A 25,382-nucleotide genomic window follows, 5' to 3' on the forward strand; every position below is an offset into this window, starting at 1 on the left:
CGCAAGTACATCAAACGCACGGGGTCATTTCAATCTGAATTCCTCTTCATATCGTTTCAACCTGCCACTATGGGGCTCAAGGTCACCTCTGCCACCATTGGCCAATGGTTGCGCGCCTGCATCGCCCTTGCCTACCAGCTCCAGTCTATACAGGTGCCACGTCACATCACGGCCCACTCTACAAGGAGCGTCGCCTCTACAGTAGCCTGGGCGACTCAAGCGCCCATAGATTAAATTTGCAGGGTGGCAACGTGGGCATCGCCGTCTCAATTTGTCCGGAACTGCAAGTTAGATAAGTTTGTGTCGGCGGATGCAGCCTTTGGGAGACGAGTTCTTCAGGGCATTCATTTGGCTGGAGAGACCATTAACTCAATTACTCCCTGCCCTAGTGACATTTAGCTTGGCTATGTCCCATGCTTGGACTCTCCAAGCAGCGCACAGGAGAAGTAGCGTTGGCTTACCTGAACGGTCTTCTCTATGCGCTGCAGGAGAGTCCAACCCTGCCATAAGGTCTCTCACAGTGTTAATTTCGCGTTGACGTTTCTTTCTTCTAACGTCTGTATTTGAACTCTCAGCTGACCAGAGCTCATGACTTACGCTGTTGTTTTATGACTTCTGCGAATTACTATTGACTTGAACTTGTAATAAACTTACTGGAACCACCGTTGAACAGACTACAGGTTCACGCCTTCATCAAAAAATCTGAGGTGCCAGCACAGGAGACGTGGCTAAAGATCTTCAGTTCAGTCCAGGGCAGTCAGGAAGAATTAACCCATGCTTGGACTCTCCCGCAGCGCACAGAGAAGACCGTTCAGGTAAGCCAATGCTATCTCTGCATCTGTGGTTGGAGGATAGACTTGGATCACAGTGATACTGATTGGTTTGATTGCAGGGGGATGAACCAAAGCACTTACCTCTTTACCCTTTTATTTTAAAATGATGGTGACTTCATTTCTGCAGTGGTTTTATTCTCCACAGTAAATATAATGTTCTTCTGAAGTGATCCATTCCAGTCGACTTTCTATTTGGTAACTTCTGGAATGTCTGTCTACATTCTTCAGATTTCTGCTCTGAGAGCATCAAATGAGAGCATTAAATTTTCCTTTTGGCTATGAGCATATCAGCAGGTGGGCATCCTTTCAGCAGCCACATTATAAACTTTAGTGCTTTTCTTGTTTACCCCCTGTTTGTTCTTCCTGAGTAGCTTGATGATGGATACCTTCTAAATTGGTGTCTCTCTGTGTGTGTGTGTGTTTGTGTTTCAGCTTTCTGTATCATATTGTGCTGACATTGGCCATGTGAATGTCCATTTGGCTTCTGTGCAGAATACTGAAATGGCTCGTCATTTCCTTCCCCAGTCTTCAAACAGTTTGAAATCTGAGGGAAAAATATCTTTTATCCCTTGGACTTTCTGAGGTTTTTTTTGTTAAAGTTCATTTTGGAAGAAGAAATAATTAGGATAAATGGTAATGATCTTGCTTGTTCAGCAAGCTAAGCCATAAACCATTTAAAATCACAGTGGCTAGATTTGAACAGAATGCTAACCTAAAATCTAGCAGGCCATATTTTGGCTTAGCATCATGTGTGGAGCTAATTTTTATATCAAACCTTATGGGAAAGCATTCATTTTTTGCATACATATTCATACCAGAAATGAAATGGTATATGTTACATTCTGGGTATGTAATATATGTATTTATAAATGTACACATGTACTAATTTAGAAGTGACAAACCTTGTGAAAGAATCTCTGCTAAATTATCTCTAGAGCTGTGCAATCACAAAGCTCCACAAAAATGCTAAATTCAAGTATCATATTTTGCACATTAATACATCATGTAGCAAAGATTAAACAGCTACTAGAAAGATATATTTATATGTTATTTTTGACTACATTTTAAAATTTTATACAATATGCTTCCATGAAGAGCCCAATGCAGCAACTTCAAGTTTAATCCCTTCCTTTTGTAGAGAGACATCAAATAGTAGAACTGAAAAAGATGCTGGTTGGGTTCATGTGCCAAGCAAATCAAGCAAAGTTTAAGATGTATGAATGCAGCTATTGCCGATGGTAAAGAGTGGCTTACGACTTAGTATATTGAGTGAACTCTACCTGGCAGGAGTGGTATGTTATTATATGCCCTTTTTGCTAAAGAGCTCCATCTGACGAGACCCGGGAGACAAGCTTTTTCAACTGTGGCTCATGCTCTCTGGAACACCATTCTTCCCAAGGCAAAGTTAGCCCCATCCTTACCAGCCTCATAGAAAGCCCTTAAGATAGATGATAGATAGATAGATTTATTTGTAGCATCTTTGGGGATTCCGTGAGGACAAGACGTCTGCAAGATAGTTGTATTATATTTAGGATGTTGTCCATTCTCCCATAGTCTTGGTTTTTATTTATGTTTGTTTTTTAATATTTAACTGTCTGTTTTATTTTATGCTGCCTAGATCACATTCAGTGAAATGGACAGCTATTTAAATTTGCTAAATAAATAAACAAGATTTATTCAGTTAACCCTGTTTTTAAAAGCCCTTTCTACGATGACAAAATGTGTATAGTGGTGTCCAGAGGTACAGTAATCTACAGCTAGTGTAGCACTTCTCTACATATAAATCTGCCAGGCTTAAAAGCCTGGCAAAGAAGCACATTGGATTTTGTAGGTGATTCATGAGTTCATTCAATATTCCCTTTGGGAGCACTTTGCCTTCTATTATAGTGAAACAGCGACACACAAAGGATTTTTTTTTAAAGGGATGGTTTTTGTTTTATGTTTCTTGTTATCTATTCATCCCAAAGTACAATATGCATAGCGTGTTAAGCTCCATCTTATTTTCACAATACCTTTGGGTGAGTTGGGTTAAGATGTGCCTGGCCTAGGGTCACTTAATGACTGAAAAATGTCTTGAGCCCTAATCCAACAGTTCACGCATTAAGCAGGGACTTTTGTCACGGATAATTGCTGATTGTGCCTAGAGTTATAGCAGACTGTCGTGAGAGGACCTTCTCTGTGCTCCCAGGTTGCTTCTTACGCTACATATTGCTATATTGGGGGTGAGGTTTTAAATTATTTTTATATATTAGATTTATTATTAATTCAGCATATAGGTAGTCCTCGACTTATGACCATTCGTTCAGCAACCATTTGAAGTTGCAACAGTGGTGCTGTAAAAAGGACCTGTGCCCAAAGTTACGGTCATCACAACACCATTGTGCCCATGTAGTCAAAATACTTGGCAGTCGACTCACACTTTATAACACGGTATGAGTGTGTTTCCAGACCTCTCTATCTCACTCTCTGATGTATGCCCTTTTGGCCACCTGCACTCTGCCTTGTAGAACAGTAAGTTGCCCCAGAACTGTGTGTCTCTGAGGCTATTTGCCATGCCTCAGGAAGACTCAGTCACCCTAACATACCCCAGCAAGCGCTAACAAGCATTCACCCATCTGTCTTCTCTCCCAGTTTCCTGCACTGACTTTTTGCCTTTTTTTGCATCCAGCCACTGTGGCCAAAGGAGAAGTGCCTCCATGCCTTTGTTGTCTCCCTTTCAGACCCACAATTACTCTGCTATTTCAGGCATTCCTCCTTTTCTGGCTTATGACTCCCCCATCCTGCTGCAGCAGTGCAGTGCTAAGTTGCGGTGCCCATGAAGCCCCTGCAAGCATCTGTTTGACCAACTGCCTTCTCTCCCAGTTCCCCATGCTGACCTTTTGCCTTTTGCGCCCAGCCTCTGTGGCCAAAGAAGAAGTGCCTTTTTATCCATGCTGTCTCAATTCCCCAGTGAACATTCCTTAAAAGTGGCTGTCTGTGCTTTCAAAATGTTGCACTGCCTTTGGAAACCTTCGGGAACAACAGCTGGGCACAAAAGGCAACAGGTTGATGCAGGGAATTGGGAGAGAAAGCAGCTGGGTGAACAAATGCTTGGTGGCACTTGTTGGGGTTTCATGGGTGCTCTACCTTGGCACTGTGCTGCTGGGGTGTGCTGGAGAATCATATATAGAAGTGTTTGCTGGAGAAGCAGGAATGCCTAATGTAGTATGGTGGCTATGAGTTCGAAAAGGAGGCCGCAAGGCACTTCTGCTTTGTCTATGGATAACAGTACATATAATGTGTGAATGACCTTCGGGAATTTTCCTAGATTCTGCCTAGGAAACGATCAGACAAGAGAAAGGAGGCCTCCCAGAGCTTAATAATTAGAGGAATAAAATTAAGAAGGACCCTGTTTGATTGATCAAATGGTTAAAAGTGGCAGTGGGAAGTTTGGATCTTCAGACTTGCAAGATCCTGTTAATGAAAACTTACAATAAAGTAGCATTATCTCATCGAGTCATATTTCTTTTCTGGCTTACCTGACAGGAGTGACAATCATTGAGGAGAACTGAGAGAGAAGGCACACAGGAAAACAAATGCTTGCTGGTGTTTGTTGTTGTGGCCGAGGCTTCCTAGGGCTTGGCAAGTAGCCCCTTTGGATCAGGCAGTTATGGGGCTGCTTTCCACTCTGTGGTTATATGGGGTTGTTTTTCATCCTGCAAAGCAGAGTACCAGGCAGCCAGAGATGGGAGGGAGATGGCGCGTGGGGGGGGGGGGGGGAGAGACAGGGACGAATCACTTAAAAGCCCATCCTTCTGGGTTAATGACCTTAACAGAAAGTGCCAGGATTTCTATGTAAGTCAGTGAGGTCATGCGATGTCTCACTTTATGACTGCACTGACTAATTGTAACAATCCGGGTCCCAATTGTAATAAATAGAGGACTATCTGTATAGAGACACTCAGTTGACTAGTGATTCATGGCCACTTTTTAAGCTTTCGGCATAAATTGACAGGCGATAAAACAACAAAACACCTACCCTGGGGGAAAGGAAAACTTGAAACCCTGGCTCTTCCAGTAAGCGCTAGGGCAGGCAAAAGCTAGAGTTTTTAAGGCCTTCCTAAAGGATGACAGTATCCAGGCTCTTAAAATCCTCTATGACTTTCATATGATATAGAATATTTTCCATTTACCGTAAGGAAGATGCACCGGAGTATAAGACGCACCAAGATTTTGAAGAGGTAAATAAATAAATAAAGTTTTTGCACTCTGCAGGCCTTCCAAACCCTCTGCACGTCCATTTTTGTGAAGGGGGCAGGGTTTTGGGAAGCCAAAAATGCTGCATTCGGGGTATAACATGCACCCAGATTTTCACCCTCTTTTTTGGGGGAAAAGGTGTTTCTTACACTCCAAAAAATATTGTACTTTTGTCATAATATTTCTGTAAGGTGTGATGGGCTGAGCTATGATTATTTCAAATGTCATTTGTTAGCATCTTTTACAGCTTAAAAAAGGTATAAGCTTCCATAAGCCTCATTTCACTTAATCAGATGTAACAGAGTGGCTAGAGCAATATAGGATTTATACTGGATGAGTTGGGGATGAAAGACAGAAGACAAGTAGTTATTCAGATGCAGGTTATGCATAAGAGACTACAGGGAGTGTGTCAATTAACAACTTGTAAGGTTGTTGAGCCCTTCAGATTGGTGTAGGTTACAGCAGCTGAAAACATTCTGAGAACAGATCTTTTCATTTTTGTTTTCCTTAATTGGTATTTAAGATACCAATTGATGAAAGAACAGAACAGTATTTTGTAAATGCATTGAGGTGGGATAAAGGTTTGATATTTTTGAATATTAGTTTCCAGTAGGCATAAAAGCTCAATGATTGGTATCCCTTGATATCCCATAATTGTGTCAAAGCAAATAGCCATGATAAATGCTGACCAACAAGTATGCAGCATTTATTACACTTGTTCTGTTCAGATTTGTACAGTCTGACTTCATATGTTGACAGCTTGACCCTTATTTTACTGTTGCCAAAGATTTGTGCGGTAGTTTCATTTTACTCATGTGTGATTTGAGCATAATGCTTATAATACTTGTTAAATCTTTAGTACTGATAGTTGGTTTCACCAGTGTGAAAGAGCACAAATGGTTGCTGGATTGTGCAAGAAAAAATAACATACTACCTCTTATTATGTGGTTGAGCTGGACATACATGTTTTGGTAAAAACAAGTGGAGATATCTGATTGAAATGCTGCCTACCATAACTTATTTGGGGCAACTGGTTTTTCCATTATTATTTATTTTTGTCCTATTTTATACAGTTGTTGCAAGGATAAATTGATTATATTTTAGAAAATTACTTTTAACACTCAAAAACCTTTTACAGGCAAAATATATTGTAGGCTTTTATGCTTGCTTACTAGCAAAGGTAATTTTTATAAGTATAGGGTTTTTTCCACACTGGGAAAACATTTCTCCTGCTGTCCCAAAGGTGGTTTTTCAGGAGGCAACTGGCTTTCTTGGTTGTTTTTTTTTCCTTTGAAGATGTTTCATTTCTCATCCAAGAAGTTTCTTCAGTTTTGACTGGATGGTGGGAAATGGAAGGCTTTATGTTCCTTGCAGACAGCTGTTCATTTGCATCCTTTTTGACTAAAGAGTCTTGAAGCACTTGGAGGTTTATCTGTATCCTCAGGGTCACCTGAGTAGTGAGTAGTAATGGTTCCTGTATTCTGCAATTTTTACCCCATTCGAAGGGTGTTCATCCCAAATTGCATAGCTAAAAGTCTATAGAGATTCTCTGTCAACCAGGCCACAGTTGTCCCAATTCAGGAGGCAACTGGACTTTCAGCACCTTTGGAACAACCATGACCTGGATGACTTGACAATCTCTATAGATTTTTCCTGCCGAAGTACCCATCTTGCTTGCAGTTCCTTTAAATAAGAAATTGAGTTTATCTTTCTCTCTAACTCAGGAGTGAGATATACATTTCTATTCCTTAAGGCGTTGCTGGGCTCGTTTCGTTTCCTTAGTCTCGGCGTGAAGTTTCGAAGGGGCATGGCCCTGATACTGCAAGGGCCGCCTCTTTTTACCTCAAGGCTGAGGCCGGGCGGGAGGGGCTTCCCCGCATCAGTTTTTTCATCATAAAAGGAGGCAGATTCCTCAGGTCAGTGGGCGTGGCCTCGCGCTAACTTTTCTCCTTGTAGCCTATCAGGGCGAGCCTCTGTGTGACGGACGCTGGCTGAATCCAATGGAGTCAATGGTTGGGTTTAGTCGCAGTCTAGATAGGAGCGGTGCGACACTGGGGAGGTTTTTGTTCCGGGCCCTGCCGCGGCCATCTTATGTCAGTGCAGGCCGGAGGAGGAAACAGCAGCAGCAGCGCAGAGCGGTGACTCGGCAGCAGCGGCGGCCGCGGCGGGGCCTGACACAGCCTCATTGGTAATCTTTGGGGCTTTCCCCCCCCTCCCGTCGCCTATTTCCCTAGAAACAGAGGAACATTCAAAAGGAATCTGGTCTCCATAGAAACGCCTCCCCCCTTTTTGTGTAGGGTTCCTTCTTCCAAGCCGGCAAGGCCTAGACCGCGTCTCGCCGGCAAGTAGCGTTACGGCCAACTGCTCCTCGTCTTGCGCCCCCCCCCTTCCGTACCTTACCTGCCTGGGATTTCTAGCTTTCCTTGCCTCCCAACGTCCTTTTTATGAGGCCGCCTGGTGCCCAGCTGCCCTCTTAGCTGGAACAGCTGCTCTTTTCTTTCCTTCTTTCCTTCCTGTTAGCCTTGGCGCTGCGTTTTCATTCAGAGAAATGCTCCGCTCTCTCGCTCTTTCCGTTTCGCCCCTCAGATTCCCTTTCTCTTCTACGAAGGCTAAATCGGGGGATAATTCCCGTTTTCCCAGTAAAGGATTCGTGGCTCTTCCTGATCTATCCTTTCCTGAGGAATGGGGATCAAATTTGGGGGGGGGGAGTGGAAAGTGTGGGCTGCCGTTACCTGCTGTAATTTTCTCCCGTATCTCTCTCCCCCCCCCCACTTGGGGGGAATGCGGGTTTCAGAGAAGAAGAGCCCGAATAAAAAGTCCCCGGGGGAAGGGGAGGTTAGTCACCTGGGCGTAAATGTTGAGTTAGGAGTGTGGGAAGCGCTGCGAATTGTTGGGGTGGATTCTTTCTTTCAGCGTCTATCCTAACGGTATTTGTGAAGAGGCCGTGTTACAGTATTCTTCGATTCACTGAGGAGTTTACAAAGGAGATAAAACAGAATCTCAGTCATGCCAGTAGCATGGCAAAGCAGATTTTTGAAAGATTTTCTCCCCCCCCCCCTCTCGTGGAGGGCGTCTAGGAAAATGTGGTTCTTCAGTGGTCTTTGATAGGAGTATAATCCGGTTGGCTTTAACATTGCTGGCTCTGCATCATTGGTTGTGGTTGTTATCTCGGTATCTATTCCAAAAATGCATAGGTTTCACAGAATAAATGATAATCCTCTCAGTTTTCCACTGACTTTTTCTACCACTGGGATTGGTTTTTCAAGATTTGTTATCTGGGTTTTTAAAGTTTTAAGAATTCATTTTTGGAGAAGGCTCTGTATATTATTGAAAATAGGGAAGGCAGACAGAGAACAGGTACTGTAGTTTTGTATCTTACTAATTCGTATATTAAAAGGGATATGTTAGGAATTTTGAGGCAATCAGGGCACTTGCCCTTTTACGTATCTCTCGGCGTATCTTATGATCACATCTCTGTCATGCAATCCCATCTATCTGAAATAATATAGCCCATATTCTTTGTATTTGTCTGCCTGTGCATGTTTGTCATGGGGCAGCTTGAATGTGATTCTGGTAAATCTGCCTGAACTGATTTGTGACTTAATTGTCTTGCACAAGAAGCTAATTAAAAGATTGCCATGTTTAATTCTTATCCATTATTGGTAGTCTTTACTTAAAATGTATACTGTAATTGGCTGGCTATATCTTGTACATCCAATAAGCATTGACAATTAATATGCCAGGTCAAGTTTCCATGGCAATTATTTTTGTATATTTTTTTTCAGATACTGTAATTTTAACCTGTAAAGAGGAAGAAAGCATGGAAAGTGTTTTCATTCATAGCTCTGGGTTTTATAGTAGAAAAGCTCAGAACTTCATATCAGATCAGAATTATTTGTGTATTTTCCTTCCTCATGTAGGCCAAAAGTATATAAAACAATTCTGTTTTATGCTTTCTTTTATAGACATCAAGAAGTTTGGGAACAGAACTCCAGATAGGATTCTGAATCTAATTTTGGCATTTATATAAAATCCTGTGACATTGCCTTTGTTTCCTTTTTGTTACTTTCTTTTCATTACCTTAAAACTAATTTAAAAAATTAATAGTAAGTGTATGTCTTTGTAACCTATGCCTTTCAGTAGACATATCAAACCTTGGATGTTAAGTATGTTAAGGGTTCTGTTCTGACAAGGCATAAGACTTGTGGCTGCTAAATTTAGACAGTCCATCAAACTTGTATGCTTTTTCATAATATGGTATGTGTACAATTATTATGTCTTTACAAGTTCTTTTCAAACCCCAAGCAAGAAAGTTAACATAAATAAAGATTAAATACAGATTTCTATGTAAAAACTCACCCTAATGAAGTTTTGTTCCAAAGTTGTGAAATTTTATAGTCATCTTCAGCATCCATAATAATTTTATTTCTAATCTGGCTTTTGTCTCACTTATTTCTTGATTGGCAACTTTATTTTTGAAATCAATTTTATCTAGCATTTGATATATGCACCAATTTGCAAAATTGTCAATCATGGGACATATTGAGCCAATGGGAATAGGCATTTGTTAGATGGAAAATCCTCAGATGGACTACATTTCACCTTGACTCTGTGGCAGAGATTATTGTATTTGTGCGAAGTCTTTTTAACTACCTTTTTTTCTGACGTGTATCTGATATGATTGGTTGATCATTACATAGAACACCCCTGCTTATTGCTTTACTGAACTATAATGATAGAATTATGCTTTATATTTCCTGAAACATACCTTGTGTATTTTTGATGTCAGGGTTGGTTTTTGCTGGGCTTAAAATTCAGATATAGATACTAGAGATAAGATACTAGAGTTAAGATATCCTGAATGAAATATAGATTTGGGGTGCTCAATCATTTAGAAAACAGCTCAAAAGAGTCTAGAATGGGAAGCTATAGATCACAGAGTTGATACAACATAGTGATTTACAGTTTTTAAAAAAGATATCTGATTACATACAGACAAAATTTGTTGTCGTTGAGATAAAATATAGTGTAATTTCACATAAAACCTATTCCTGGCTTAACCCCAAACTTTGAGCAACCTGTTGATATGGCAATTTAGTTCATTGCTGTATTGTTAAACAATTGAGTATCTAAAATTCCTGTTTTGCAGCAAATCATTCATGCCAAAATATCCAGTTCCATTTTCTGCCTGTCTTTAAGAGAAAGATTCCTTTTAGAACTCAACCTCTAGTGACTGCATGGACACCTGTTTTTTTCTCCTTTGCTCCAAGTCACAGCTATTTATTTCACCATTGTAGTGTTAGTTTCATATGGTTGCAGAGTCCTCTTGTTTTGCACTGTGCCCACTTCAGTTCACATAGCAAAGTTATCAATACATAAAATGATCAGAGCTTTTGTTTTTTAGCTGGCTTGTCATAAAGCCTGGTTTTTTTGCTTAAGGAGGGATTAGAACATGTGTTCTTCCCATTCCTAGTCCAGCATCATAATGTCAACATCACATTGATTCTTACAGTTTATTCTACAGTTACTTATATTTAATGTCATTCTTGTGTTTTTTCCTCACCCAGTTCAAATAAGAGTAAATGGTTTTAAGGGAAAGTACCATATACCGTACTACATGTATTTTCATCAAGATTTATCAGGATTAATATCAAAATGATATTAATTTGTTAAAATGACTTAATGTTATAAAATGTTTGAAATTTTTACTCATTGGTTGTTCCTATTGTTCTTCAGGCTTAGAAAGGACAAGTTTTATATTTTGATTATTTCTGTTTCAATTAACTCAGGTGAAAAATTATTTTACTATAGTGTAACTTTTATGCTCTTTGAATGCCCATTAAAATGGATATATTTGTTAATAAGTATGCTTGTCCCAAAACTATATGCTGCAGACTGTAGCTTCATAAGTCACTATGGTAGGAATAGCAAAAACTGTTTGTTTTTATTTGAATTTGTATGACAATGTCCAGTACGCCACTGTGAATTTCTAAATTCACAATAATTATCAGCAATAATGGTTGATATTTAATATAGGACAGGGGTGTCAAACTTGCGGGCCGGATGCATTATGTGCTGGCCATGCCTAGTTTAGCGAAGGAGGAAAAAGTTGTGATACCTTACATGATGACAACGTGAGGATGTGAGTTTGACACAACTGATCTAGGAGTTACTTAAGTCTTTAGCGTCGGTACGGCATCGCCAATCCCTTCGCTGTAGAGTCGCATGCATCCCGAATCAACGGGATCCATGATTCTAGGCTGAGTACTACTTGAGTTCGCCGGGCCCAAGAGTTGACAGAGCCCCTTCTGTTGGAAAAACGGTGGGCACCTCGAGAAGGCAGGGGTTGTCTTGATAATGAGAGGCTATATTTTGCGCGTCAATTATCCTTGCCCACCGATCTAGGAGGTAAACATTTTCATTCATTATATGTGGAAATTCTTCCAAAATTATTAGGATCATTTTTGAGTTAAATTATTCTTTGTTCAAGATAATTCCTTTTGCATTTTTCTGCTTAATTTATTCTACTTCAGTAATTTCTGCTAGAAAATTACTTCATATATAGTTTTGGAGAGATGAATATAGTAGAAGCTATCTTTGAGGATTATCAGTACTGTTTGATAGCCTTTTAGTTCAATGAATATACTGGCTAAATAAAAATAGTAATTCTTATTAGAGATATACGGCTTAAACCACACACCCAAAAAATTGCTGAACCCAGTGCCAACTTGGTTTTATTAATCAAAAAGCTGACAGCTGTGGTTTCCTCAATGGTCCCTGCATAAAGGATGGATTAACTTTTAAGTAATGGAAGCTATCCTTGCCTGGGCTTCATAGTTGTAATGCTGAGCATGTTAGGTCCAGTTGTATGCCTCAGTCAGCAGTGTCCTTTTATAGTATAGACATTTTTCTCTCCCCCCCCCCCCCCCAAATAGCCTCAAAGTCCATTTCAGAGAGGTACAAATTTGTATGCCGCTTCATTTGCAGGGTCTAACTAGCTTACAGTTAAACAATTATAGTAATAAAACAACCAATAATTTTTGAACCAGCAGATCAACTGTCGGTATCGGTAACCTAACAATAGAACACATAGTCTCAAAAGAATTCTTATCTGATAATACAGCCATACCTCAGATGTAACAGGAATGTTCTTTCTTCAAAAGCTGAACAGAAGAACAGATTATAGAGAACAGAATTAGATTGTAACTAATTTTAATTTAATTTTTTAACATGATCCTTTTGTTACTGATTATGGCATTTGTTACCACAAATCAGTATTGTGATTTAACTCTGTAAAAGTCTTCCTTTTTTTTAAACTTCATTCTGTTTATATTTTTTACTGTACATTGCCTAAGGCTCTCTTCCCCCCCCCCAACTTTTTATGAAGCAGTAAAACCTTATTGACCTTGTATGTATTCTTCCACATATTGAGAAAAGAAAAAAAATATACTCCCTATTTTTTGTTGGCCTGATTTTGATTTGAAATCAGTTGTACTTCCTACTCAGTGTTATGTCTATTGGTGCTCTTTTCCAAATTGCTTCCCTTCAATCTGGAAACTAACTTGCTGTTGACATTTCCTTACTAGATGATTGGATAAGGTATATGCTCTTTCAAAAACCAGCAAGAATTGTATTTAATCAGGAAATAAAATGTTACATTGGTGTGGAACATGGGTAACTGCAGTTATTTTACAGTTACATGGAACAAGACATCCTTCGTCTTTATGATCTGTTTTTACAAGCAGATAGGAAAGATTACAGGTAGTCCATGATTTATGACCACAATTGAGCCCACCATTTCTGTTGCTAAGTGAAACATTTGTTAAGTGAATTTTTGCTCTATTAATGACTTTCCTTGCCACAGTTGGTAAATGAATTACTGCAGTTAAGTTAGTAACACAGTGTTAAGTGAATCTGGCTTCTCCCCATTGGCTTTGCTTATAAGGTCACATAGCCCAAGGAACCATCATAAATATGAGTCAGTTGCCAAGCATCTGAATTTTGATCATGTGACCATGGGATGCCCTAACGGTTGTGTGAAAAATGTCTATACTTTTTTTCAGTTCCATTGTAACTTTGGTCACTAAATGAACTGTTATAAGTCGAGGACTACCTGTACTTATATAACACTAAAATTATATATGCAGTTGGGAGGAAAGGTGGGAAGTATTAGCTTTGCAGAAACTGACATTAAAACTTTTAAACATTGTTAGCTTACCTTGCAGCTAGCATCATAGTTTCTTAGAACCATTGTAATCACTGAACCAGTTGTTACTTTTCCCCTTCATGCTGTAATTTCTTAAGACAGATCCAAAGTAATATTACCTTGGCTGCTATAAGAAGAATATCAGCACTTCAATGTAACATTTGGCTGATCTGTATTTTTTTATTATGATTTTCCTTTGACTGAGGAAATTCAGTCATTTGTGTCTAACATCATAATAATATAGCATAATTGAGCAGGCTGTATGGTGTGGGGTTCCATAAATTAATTAAAACTCAGCATATGGCAAAAAAAACCTGGATGCTCTTTTGAAATGGATGCTCATTTATTGAGCTTGTGAGACAGGGCTTACAATAATAAAAGGATTATATACTGTTTTTCTAGTAAGAATAGAGCTGATAATGTGATGCTGAATTCATACACAACAAGAATAAGTGTAATATCATTGGATGGATTTAAATAGACTATATGTAAAGCAGGATTCATTTAAAGAATTTTGTTCTTACCTGTTTAAGTAAGCATATCCTGGGAAGGAATAAGGAAATGCTTTCTTCCAATGAATTTGTGGTACAGGTTGATCTCTACTTGTGATCATAACTGAACCCAGATTTATGGTCATAAATTGTAGTCTTAAACTGAGGCATCATGTGACCAGACTGGATTTATGAAAAAAAAATTTTTTTTGCAGCAGTCGTTAAGTCAGTCAATTTTCTCCAATGGGCATTTTTTGCCAGAAATGAAATAAATGTCAGACCTTGACCAAGATCACAGATTGTGATTTATTGACTGCAGGATGCTGCAAATGGTCATGATGCAGCAAACATCAGCCAGGCGTCTAAAATATGATCATATGACTCATATATGTTTGTAAATAGCCTTTGTAATTTGGAAAAGGGTTGTAAGTAGCTTTTGGGTGGTCCATCATAATTTTGAATGGTCATTAACTGGTCATAAATTGAGGACTACCTGTATTGGATAGTGAACATTTCTTCTTTCATGCTTTTTCCTACCTGCATTTATCACTCTAAATGGTAATGTGTTGTAAAACTGGATTTGCTTTTGGAGTGTTTCAATGCAATTTCTACAGAAGTATAGCTTCTGTGGCACCTTGGAGACATTTGCCATAAAAGAACAGCCTAAACTGATGTCATCTGGTTCAGAATTCTGTGATTATAGGTGTAGCATTGAAAAATAACTAGTTTTAGATAGTAGATTAAAAAGGAACTTTATATTTTAAAACTATTTTAAAATAGCACGCAGTATTGTTCCAGTACTCTGGAAATACTTTTTTTTTCTGATGAGAAATCTGCTAAGAAAGACAGTGCCTTTTTCAATTGATCCAATATAAGATACTTTTAGCACAGAACGTGAAGGAAAGCTATGCTTCCTCAAAGATTTGTTTTCCATTATGCTACTGCCATACTTGATTAACTGGTATGATTTAGTTGGTTGATTCTGCAATTAGTACTCCAGTGGGACATGGGAAATAGTCCCTTTGGGGTGTCCTAAGAGACCACTGGTAGCAACATGTTCTTCACATGTAGCAAATCTTTTGATTCCCTCAGGCAACAAAGATTGTGGACCAGTATTGGGAGGAAATTGTTAATTGCTTCTGCTTCATTGCAACAGACACTATTTTTGTATTTCTCTCCTATTCCCATAAGTGCTTTGCCTATTGCAAAGGATATTTTTGTTTTTGGCAGAGTCATAATCCTGCTGCAAAATGATTAGATTATCAAAGATTGTATTCTCATATCTGTATTTTCCATTGTGCATTTAGATGTCCAGCTCGCCGTTGTCCAAGAAGCGTCGCTTGGGTGAATCAGAGTCAAAGACGGGTTCAAACTGCTCCTCTGGAAAATCCATACAGACTGATTTGCGTGAAGCGCCTGCCAACGTAAGTTTCTGAATTGATTAATGCAGCATACTATCTCTGATTCTGACATACTGATTCTCTACCTCAGCGGCCCCCAACCTTTTGGGCTCCCGGGACAGGTTCCATGAAGAGAGATTTTTCTGTGGACCGGAGGGGCATGGTTTTGTACACCGCCTGCATCCCGGAAATGGGGCTTCACTTGTTTGCAGGGCCCAGTTTTTGGCATGCTGCGGCCTAGTGCTGGTCCATGAACCGGGGCTTGGGGACCCCTGCTCTACTTGCACAGAGAAAATATGTTAGCTTTAAAGATGGGCAAGGGTAAATCCAGCATTAATTTTTATCTTGGTAAAGAGCCTATTGTCATGATACAGAAAGGAGGCAGAAAATCTTAATGCCTCCCCAACTTGTAAGCACTCTTAAGTCTATACTGGTGTGTGTGTGTGTGTGTGTGTGTGTGTGTGTGTGTGAGAGAGAGAGAGAGAGAGAGAGAGAGAGAGAGAGAGAGAGAGAGAGAGAGAGAGAGAGAGAGAGAGAGAGAGAGAGAGAGATCTAAAAAGGATTTCTACATTTTGCTCCCAGATTGAGTCTTGATTACAGTCCTTCACTTAGTTACAGCCTTTCCTGTGAAATTGATAGAAACCAATAAGTATCCAAATAGTTATATCTTCAATATGTTTATAGATAGCAATTACAAAATTAATACAAGGGTTTACACTTCTATAAAAATGTACAATATAATCTGGAATCTGCAACCTCCGATTATATAGGAGTCAAATTCCCTGATTTTGCATTAACAACTCTTGGGGACTTTTAGTGATGTGTATATATATATGTCATTGTACCCATTGTTACTATCTCTTATATCTAGCTTTTTGTACATGTTACAACACATGCTTTCTTGTCCTACTAGAGCAAGTGGTATAGCAAGCAGTGGGTAGTATAGGTAGTCCTCAATTTACGACCACAATTGAGCCCAACATTTTTATTGCTAAGTAAGACAGTTAAGTTTTTTTTTTTTTTTAATAGCAATAGCAGATTTTTATATACCGCTTCATAGGGCTTTCAGCCCTCTCTAAGCGGTTTACAGAGTCAGCATATTGCCCCCAACAACAATCCGGGTCCTCATTTTACCCACCTCGGAAGGATGGAAGGCTGAGTCAACCCTGAGCCGGTGAGATTTGAACCGCTGAACTGCTGATCTAGCAGTCAGCTGAAGTGGCCTGCAGTACTGCACTCTACCCACTGCGCCACCTCGGCTCTTCATTTTTGCCCTATTTTACCACTTTCTCGCCACATTGTTAAGTGAATCACTGCAATTGTTAAGTCAGGAACACAGTTTTTAAGTGTATCTGGCTTTTCCATTGACTTTGTTTCTTAGGTCATAAAACATGATCACATGAGCCCAGCACACTGCAACTTTCATAAATATGAGTCAGTGTCAATTGTCTGAATTTTGATTGTGTGACCATGGGAATGCTGCAAAGGTCATACGTGGGAAAAACAGTCACAAGTCACTTTTTTCAGTGCTGTTATAACTTCAAATGGCCACTAAACAAACTGTTGTGAGCCAATGACTACCCGTATTTGTAATATGAATTTGCAGTCATCTGGTCATCTTGTGTTGATTTATGACTGGCTTGTGTTCAGCTCTTTCTTAGCTTGGAGAATGTACATTTATTTTTAAAAAATAGGCTTTTACTGTTTTGGTTCCATTTCTTGGAGAAATAATTTGGGGCAGATTGTCAAATATTGGGAAACCGCTGCTATGCATTGAGAGTACTGCAGATTTGGGGGGGGATTGAAAACTGCAACCCCTCCCTGGTAATAGGTAGCCTTAGCTGTGCCCTTACAAAATGTGCTCTGCATTCTTCTGTAAGGAATTAATAAGCCTGAAGGTGTGTCTTCATGTAGTATTAAAAAAAATACTCAGATTTATACAGAGGAATAGAGGGACAAAGAACGCTGTAATATCCGTTTCCTTTTCTATTTGTTGTTCTTTCTTGTAATGCAGTTGTGGATTTGTGAAATATATTACCCGAGTTGCCATCCATAATTCAATTGACCAGATTTCTTGACTTCTTTTTGTACTTTAAATTCTTCCTTGGTAAATAATTAATATTTGAAATGCATTGAGAGTGATAAAATATAGAAACCAAATAGTGGTTGTTCTTAGTTATTTGTGTTCCTTTATCACATTCTTTTAATGATCAAAAGGCAGTCAAGGATTAATTGATTATATTTGTCCTTTCCAGGGTATGGCCAAGAATGGAAGTGAAACAGATATTGATGAGGGTCTATACTCAAGGCAGCTGTAAGTATCAAAAGGAGAATCAGAGCTGTTTTGAAAAGTAGATTGTTAGTACCAGTCTAATATGTGAATATTAAGTATGATGTGAATATTCACATATTAAGTAATATGTGAATATAAGTATGATGTGTTTTGGAGCTGTTGAACTTTATCAGATGTTGAGAGAAACCTGCCTGTATATGGGATGCTCAGTTTTCAGGTTGGACCAACAAGGCACTGAAAATGTAATCCTTTTCCCCATTTGTCCTGAATAGATATGTATTGGGCCACGAGGCAATGAAACGAATGCAGAATGCCAACATCTTAGTATCTGGTTTGCGAGGACTAGGTGTGGAGATAGCTAAAAACATCATTTTAGGTGGTGTTAAATCAGTCACAATCCATGACCAAGGTATAGCTGAATGGTCTGATCTTTCTTCCCAGGTAGGTGGTTCATCCTACCTCTCAATTCATTTTATTCACTTAAATATGGTTCTATTTGTGATTACCTTTATTGAAACATATTTACTACTAAAACATCCCCCCACTTCCCCATCCTTTCTTCCAGTTCTACCTTCGTGAGGAAGACCTTGGAAAGAACCGTGCTGAAGTATCTCAGACACGGCTCGCTGAACTCAACTCCTATGTACCTGTTACTGCTTACACTGGACCTCTCAGTGAGGACTTTCTTAACAACTTCCAGGTATTTTAATTTCTCAGAAGCGAGGGTTACTAAGCACTTTATATCAAGAATTACTTTCCTGATTCAGTAAACAATCTAGTTAGATATTTGGCTTATATTTTTTATATACACAAACAGAGTTTTTGTGAGCATTAATAAATAAAATGAAAAATAGGATGGGAGAGAAGACATGGCTGGGAATATTACTTGCCATAGACCAGGAAGTCTGAACAGTGAGCTGATACTGAAGAGCTCCAGATTTCTAGTGTGATTTATTTCAAAGGCTTTTTCTTCCCTCCATCCCTCCATCCAGTTTCATAACCGCCCATCTCCCTATCTCCTTTTTGCAGGTAGTTGTGCTCACCAATTGTCCCTTGGAGGAACAGTTACGTATTAGTGATTTCTGTCACAGCCAAAATATCAAACTTGTAGTGGCAGATACCAAAGGACTCTTTGGGTAAGACAATAGTTCGTTTTTAATACCCTTTTCTGTGTTGTGACCATTTCTTTCAGTAGGGTTCTTCTTTTGGTTGGGATGAACTGTTTGGGATTCCTAACCACCATATGTCATGCGCCACACAGCCCAGTTATGGGGTCCCAACCTTGGCTTTCAAGACCACCAGGCACAGTGCTGAAGGTGCTCCAAAGCCCCTAAGATCGCCCATTTTCTCTCTCTTACAGCCAGTTGTTCTGTGACTTTGGTGAGAACATGGTTGTGACAGATACCAATGGAGAGCAGCCACTTAGTGCTATGGTCTCAATGGTTACTAAGGTAATTATTTCTTGAAGCTGGCAGTCAAGGTTCTGTTTTTAAGGTAGATTTATTGATTTTTTCAGACCCACACAGTAGCTCGAATTTCTTTTTCCTGTACAGGGGTGCCCTGGAGAGGTAACCTGTCTAGATGAGGCTCGGCATGGTTTTGAAAGCGGAGACTTTGTTTCTTTCCTGGAAGTTGAGGGCATGAAAGAGCTTAACAGTTGTGAACCAATGGAAATCAAAGTGTTGGGTGAGACACGGTGTTGCTTTGACCTGCACAAAATGTAGATGTTACTAGAATGGAATATCTGTCAAAGTTTTTTTTTAAACTGTTCGACAAAATTATCTTTTGGTATGTTGGGAATCATATAGAGTGTCTAATATGTAACATTAACTTGGAATTTTAGCCTGAGTTACAAGTGACAGTCAGTTTGGTGTAGTGGTTAAAAATATCAAGCTAGTACAAAGCCGTTTGGGTGATTTTGGGCCAGTCGCACTTTCTCAGCCGTAGGAAGAAGGCAAGGGCAGACGATTTCTAAAATTGTTTCCAAGAAAATTGCAGAGACTTGTCTAAGAGTGAAGACTGAGTTGAAGGTGCAAAAAAATAAAACGAAAAAGAAGTCTACAAACATTGAATTGATTGTAAGTCTTAAGCATGCTACAAATAAGCATGTTAGAGAATGTGGAAAGATGCTCATTGTAGCATCTTCATTCTCTTGTATGATTTTTTTTAAAGTTTCCTGAAAATTCTCCAGTTCATTACTCAGAATATAATTACTCTGGCACAGCATAACAAAAACATTTCACGGTCCATCTTCTCTCTTTGCTGCTTGTTTATTGTAGCATGAGGGCATATTTCTTTTCTTCCACTATTACTTAGAATTTAATCCTATTGTGGAAATGTTAGAAAAATTGGCTCTTACTTCTTTCTCGTGTCTATTAAGAAAGTTCTTCGAGACTAGTAATTTGACAAGATTGTTGAGGATTCTTGGTCCAAGTTAATATGGCAATTCTGAAGTGCCAATGTTTTTATTTTCAGTGTGGTTCTTTGCCCGTGACATCTATATGGGTGTACTTCTTATTCTTTTCTAGGTCCCTACACATTTAGTATTGGTGACACCTCCAACTTTTCAGACTATGTACGTGGCGGCATTGTTACCCAGGTCAAAATGCCAAAGAAGATTAGCTTTGTAAGTGTCTTTTCTGACAGATTCTGCATTTTTTTTTGCTGCGCAAATTCCCATGGTTCCCAACAACATCCTGCCATTAGAACAATCTGGCACCTTTTGATCTGCCTGTGCCTGTTCTTGGGTGGTACGTAAGCACTGGCTTGGAGGTTGGAAGTAAGCAACTTCCCTGCCAGTAAAGGGTAACTATGAAGGCATCGCTGCCTATTTTCAATTTTTCCATTATTTTTCTTTCAGAAATCTCTGCGCACCTCTCTGCCAGAGCCAGAATTGGTTGTTACTGATTTTGGCAAGTTTGATCGGCCAGGCCAGCTGCATTTGGCATTTCAGGCCTTGCATGAGTTTCACAAAAAGCATGGGCATTTTCCCAGGCCTCGTAACCAGGTAGGCTATTCGGTTCCATTTTTCTTTTTCTAGTTTGCAAGTTGAGATTTTTTCCCCCAGTAACAGTAGTTCATATCAACCACAGAATATACAGCTACTGTTGCAAGCAAAGTCACTAATCAAAGAATAATGCTTGGAATACTGGTGTAAATCTTGTACAGAGTTGCTCACTTTCCATTTCTTAATCTGCTTGAATGTTACATTAAATGCAATACATTTTTATTCAGGGACCACTAGTTGTGGAAAGTGGTCATTTTATATACTTTTATGCTTAGGCATTTTTAATGATAGCTATTATTTTACACAGACTGCATTTAGCACAGGTTACATTTATGGTTTTGGTGAAAAACGGTTCCTCCCAGCTTTCCTTAGCCTTTATCGGACTTCTTCCATTCTTCCTCAGGCAGACGCTAGCGAGGTGCTATCTTTAGTGAAAGATCTCAATGAGCAAGCAATGCCCCCACTTAAGCAAGAACATTTGAATGAGGACATCATCAAGGAACTTGCTTTCCAAGCCTCTGGAGATCTGGCACCTGTCAACGCCTTCATTGGAGGCCTAGCTGCACAAGAAGTTATGAAGGTACAATATTTGAAAAACTTGGCAGATAGTAAAAGGATTCCACTTAGTCCATGTTTTCCTTATTCAGCAGCTTTGGATTTGGTAAACAAATCCTCTGTAATAATGTGATGGTGTATAATGCCAATTTATTCCTGAAATTTGCTTTTTCAGGCAGAACAAAACAGTGTGGTATCAAAGAGACGTTCTTTTCTATTTCTCTGTTTTAGGCCTGTTCAGGCAAATTCATGCCTATCATCCAGTGGCTGTATTTTGATGCATTGGAGTGCTTGCCTGAAGAAAATAAGGATACCTTGACTGAGGAAAATTGCAGCCCTGTGAGTAATATAAACATAAGATGTATCTTGGGAATCACCCCCCAAAAATTACTACTCTGTTAATGCCTTATTTTACTGCAACAAAGAGATTCGGAAGTCAACACTTCTTTTTCTTTTTCCAAATCCTTCCTCACTTCTCCCCCACCCCCCTTTCACTTTTTTCCTATTTACTTTCATATTTTGTATCTTATTTTATCTTATAACTCAATAAAAATGTTAAATGGGGGGAAAGTACTACTCAAAATGGCTGGGAAAACAATTTGTAAGTTAGGAGACATATATATTAAGCCTGAGGCCAAAAAAAGGAGTGGTTTTAATTGTTTATACTAAATTTGATTGTGGAGTATATTACCGTATAATATATTCTTTCCCATGAATTCCCTGGTATGCAATTTGAAGTAGCATGTAAGACCAGGAATAGACCCATAATGAAATTATTGTATCATTTAGCGTTGGGAACTTGAAACTTTTGAAATAGTATATAAATAAAATGCAGTGTTCTGTATTTATAGGAATAAATAAATTATAATTATTGGTGATGATTATTAATGAGCAGAATTAGGGAAATGGGGATATTCCATCCTTTGAAGAATAGGTACAAACTGGTTGCCTCTTTTTCCCCCCCCCCCGATAGAAACATTGCCGATATGATGGACAGATTGCTGTGTTTGGCAATGAATTACAGGTTAAACTGAGCCAACAAAAATACTTTCTGGTAAGTGTTGACATGATTTTTCAGTTTTTTGGTATGTCCATCCAAGCAACCTGCTGACATTTTTTTTTCCTCTCTCTTAGGTTGGTGCTGGTGCCATTGGCTGTGAGCTGCTGAAGAACTTTGCTATGATTGGTCTGGGATGCGGACAAGGGGGAGAGGTGGCTGTGACTGACATGGACACTATTGAGAAGTCCAATCTCAACCGGCAATTCCTCTTCCGACCTTGGGATGTTACGGTCAGTTCCATTAGTATCAGGAGTGTGATTTCTGGGGTTACAGAAGGGTCAGCCATAGGACATTTGGTGAAAAATTGTCATGGTTTGCTTTGGGAGTTTAGTGGAGGTTTAACAGTTGATTTTGGCAAATTTAAGGGCAAGAAACATGTTGTTTTGTGATCGATTGTGAATATTGTGTTTACTTTTTATTTTTACTTTTTATTTTTTAAATAATGGTAATACTGGAAGCTGTAATGTGAAATTTCTATACCCAGAGTAAAACTTAATATTTCAAACCATCTAGAAAATGAAATCTGATACAGCAGCAGCTGCTGTGAAAGAAATGAACCCAAACATTCACATCAAAAGCCACCAAGATCGTGTAGGCCCAGACACTGAACGTATATATGATGATGACTTCTTTGAGAATCTTGATGGAGTGGCAAATGCACTGGACAACGTAGATGCAAGTAGGTATCTGCATGTGGTTTTTGAACTCATCTTAAAATTAGAAACACATCTGGGGATAGAAGTATAACAGATTAGTGTAGTGAAGCTTTATGCCATTGTGTTCACAATGTTTGAAGAATAGGCAAGAATGTGACCAGCTCCAGCGACTTTTGAAAGAGTGCCAAACGTTCAAACTGAATGAAACCAAATTATGACCAAAGGGGATTACATTATCACAATTTTTTAGATTTTAAAAAATGAATTGATTTTAAGTGACTGAAGTTTAGATTTGTCTGCCTCTCTAGATCATGAGTGCTCTCACAGCAAATACAATAGTTATGGAAATAAAGTGCTCATCCTTCAAGCACTGAAAATATAATTGATCCAATTTGAGGCTTTTAACCGCCAGTGCTATCCAGGACTGGAGGTTAAATTGTAATCATTCACAATTTTCTTATATACTTCTCTTTAGGGATGTACATGGATCGTCGCTGTGTCTACTACCGCAAGCCCCTGCTGGAATCAGGGACACTGGGGACCAAAGGGAACATCCAGGTGGTGATCCCATTCCTAACAGAATCCTATAGCTCTAGTCAAGATCCACCTGAAAAATCTATCCCTATCTGTACACTGAAGAACTTTCCTAATGCTATCGAGCATACTCTACAGGTGAGATTCCAATGATACAAACATTTGATAGCGACAATACAGTAACAGGTTTTTTTGGAAGTTGGAAGGTGATAATTTGAATGTGATAGTGATCCTTTTTAGTTGAATGATCTTGCTGTTGACATGATCAAGGAATTGTTGTAGCTCTTGCTCTCTCTAGAAGGAGCAAACTGGATCTCCTCTTCACCTTATTAGCAGGTCCTGCTGACTTCTATGTGTCAACTATTGTGTGATACTTTATTTTGTATAATTCTGTTTAGCGCAAAACAAATTACTGTTACAAACATCAGTGCTTGGTACCAATTGGTTTAATTCCTGTGTCAAGGTTGGAACTCTTGTTTTATTTCCCAGTGGGCCCGTGATGAATTTGAAGGCCTTTTCAAGCAGCCTGCAGAAAATGTCAACCAGTATATTACGTAAGTACTATACTGTATTGAGGGCCCAAAATTGGCTAAAGGTGCTTAACCTTTCATTATAAATACTAAAGTATAGCTCCATGCAGCAGTAGATTTGACACTATTTAATAACGTGTAATGCTTTCTAATAATCTCTAATGAAGCCAACTGATTCAGAATGGTGAAAATATGTATCATAGTGGTATGGTTTGCAGTTTCTATTAGGCTCAGGGAAAATTACTGAACCAGTTCTCATTTCTTTCCAGAGATGCCAAATTTATGGAGCGAACCCAAAAGCTGCCTGGCACTCAACCTTTAGAGGTTTTGGAAGCTGTATTCAAAAGCTTAGTGACTGACCGTCCTAAATCCTGGGGTGACTGTGTGGCCTGGGCATGTAATCATTGGCATACCCAGTATAGCAATAATATTCGTCAGTTGCTGCACAACTTTCCCCCAAATCAGGTGAGTTCCTGTATCATGGCCTCAGTCTCTCTTTATAATGGTAAAATGGTATATTTTGCTCTGCTGTCCTTTTAACGCTATTTCCATTTTTCTTTTCAGAAAACTAATTCAGGAACCCTCTTCTGGTCAGGTCCAAAGCGATGTCCTCATCCACTCACTTTTGATGTCAAAAATGTAAGCATCATGATCTGCTTGAAAATTGAAAAAAATATTAGCTAGTTGATAGGTGATAGGAGAAAGATTTCTACTTCGATCTTCTGTCCTTACAAAGTGCAATATTGACATTTACACAGGTAGTCCTCGACTTATGACCATTGTTTGGTGCCCGTTTGAAATTACAGGTCACATGATGAAAATTTGGGCGTCCACAAAGGCACTTCAACTCCGCCCCCAGCCTCCATTGATGCCTTGGGGGGGGGGGGGCGGAGTTGAAGTGTGTTTGTGGACGCCCAAATTTTCATCATGTGACCTGTAATTTGCACTCCATGGCCCCTGCTGCCCTAACTGCCCTTTGCCATCCTTTTGCTCCTACTGCTGGTGAAGCATGCCTGGTCTGGCCCTTTGCAAGGCACCTGTTGGCCACATGGGATTTTCTCCCCCAACTTTCACATGGCAGTTTCCTCACAGGACCTGGGGCAGATGGCCTCATGTTACCTTACAGAAGGTTAGAGCAGGCATGCCTCATCATCGAGGCAAAAAGATGGCAAAGGTCAGCTGGGGTGGCAGAATGCAGAGCAACAGGGTTTTTGGCGTGCAAGGCATGAAGGGTGGCTGGACCGAGGCAGCTGGGGCTTCCTGGGTAGCAATATCACACAGTGGTATTGGGCCAAGCTGGGCTTTGCACTGCAAAGGGATTTACATTGAGCTCAAAGTTTCTTGTAGCTCCAGAGCTGCAGCATGTCAAGCAGCCTCAGCTGTATGGCTCATGGTCTACATGCCACATTACAAAGCAAAGTCGCCAAAAGGCATAGATGGGGAGAAAATATGCAGGTGGGGAGAGTTCAAGAGGGAGCAGTCCTTTACCTTACCGAGGTTCAAGGCTAGAAGAGAATAAGCCCACAATGGCTTGGCGTGGGAGAAGTACTCAGTGACACACAATTCTCGGTTAACAATGGA

General features: G+C 39.5%; 1 protein-coding gene across 2 annotated transcripts in view; it reads left to right on the forward strand.

The window, feature by feature from the left end:
* UBA1 (ubiquitin like modifier activating enzyme 1) overlaps positions 1 to 25,382 on the forward strand; it is a 44,573-nt gene that overhangs the window by 14,736 nt on the left and 4,455 nt on the right. Inside the window, exons 1-19 of one of the 2 annotated variants that reach the window (XM_087710729.1) lie at positions 7,106 to 7,257; positions 15,074 to 15,190; positions 17,422 to 17,480; positions 17,732 to 17,900; positions 18,025 to 18,159; positions 18,489 to 18,595; positions 18,820 to 18,910; positions 19,013 to 19,145; positions 19,988 to 20,085; positions 20,320 to 20,466; positions 20,870 to 21,046; positions 21,253 to 21,360; positions 21,995 to 22,075; positions 22,156 to 22,311; positions 22,595 to 22,760; positions 23,213 to 23,409; positions 23,761 to 23,825; positions 24,071 to 24,266; positions 24,366 to 24,440. In XM_087710729.1, coding sequence (XP_087566855.1) covers positions 15,074 to 15,190; positions 17,422 to 17,480; positions 17,732 to 17,900; positions 18,025 to 18,159; positions 18,489 to 18,595; positions 18,820 to 18,910; positions 19,013 to 19,145; positions 19,988 to 20,085; positions 20,320 to 20,466; positions 20,870 to 21,046; positions 21,253 to 21,360; positions 21,995 to 22,075; positions 22,156 to 22,311; positions 22,595 to 22,760; positions 23,213 to 23,409; positions 23,761 to 23,825; positions 24,071 to 24,266; positions 24,366 to 24,440 — 2,277 coding nt within the window. In that variant the 5' untranslated portion in view covers positions 7,106 to 7,257. Of the gene's footprint in view, positions 1 to 7,105; positions 7,258 to 15,072; positions 15,191 to 17,421; positions 17,481 to 17,731; positions 17,901 to 18,024; positions 18,160 to 18,488; positions 18,596 to 18,819; positions 18,911 to 19,012; positions 19,146 to 19,987; positions 20,086 to 20,319; positions 20,467 to 20,869; positions 21,047 to 21,252; positions 21,361 to 21,994; positions 22,076 to 22,155; positions 22,312 to 22,594; positions 22,761 to 23,212; positions 23,410 to 23,760; positions 23,826 to 24,070; positions 24,267 to 24,365; positions 24,441 to 25,382 lie in introns of those variants that run through there. The other variant, XM_087710728.1, reaches the window with a different exon arrangement.

This window comes from Thamnophis sirtalis, unplaced genomic scaffold (assembly GCF_051295495.1).
Source record: "Thamnophis sirtalis isolate CommonGarterSnake01/CBP01778 unplaced genomic scaffold, rThaSir2_p1.2 scaffold_3, whole genome shotgun sequence".
Taxonomy (NCBI): domain Eukaryota; kingdom Metazoa; phylum Chordata; class Lepidosauria; order Squamata; family Natricidae; genus Thamnophis; species Thamnophis sirtalis.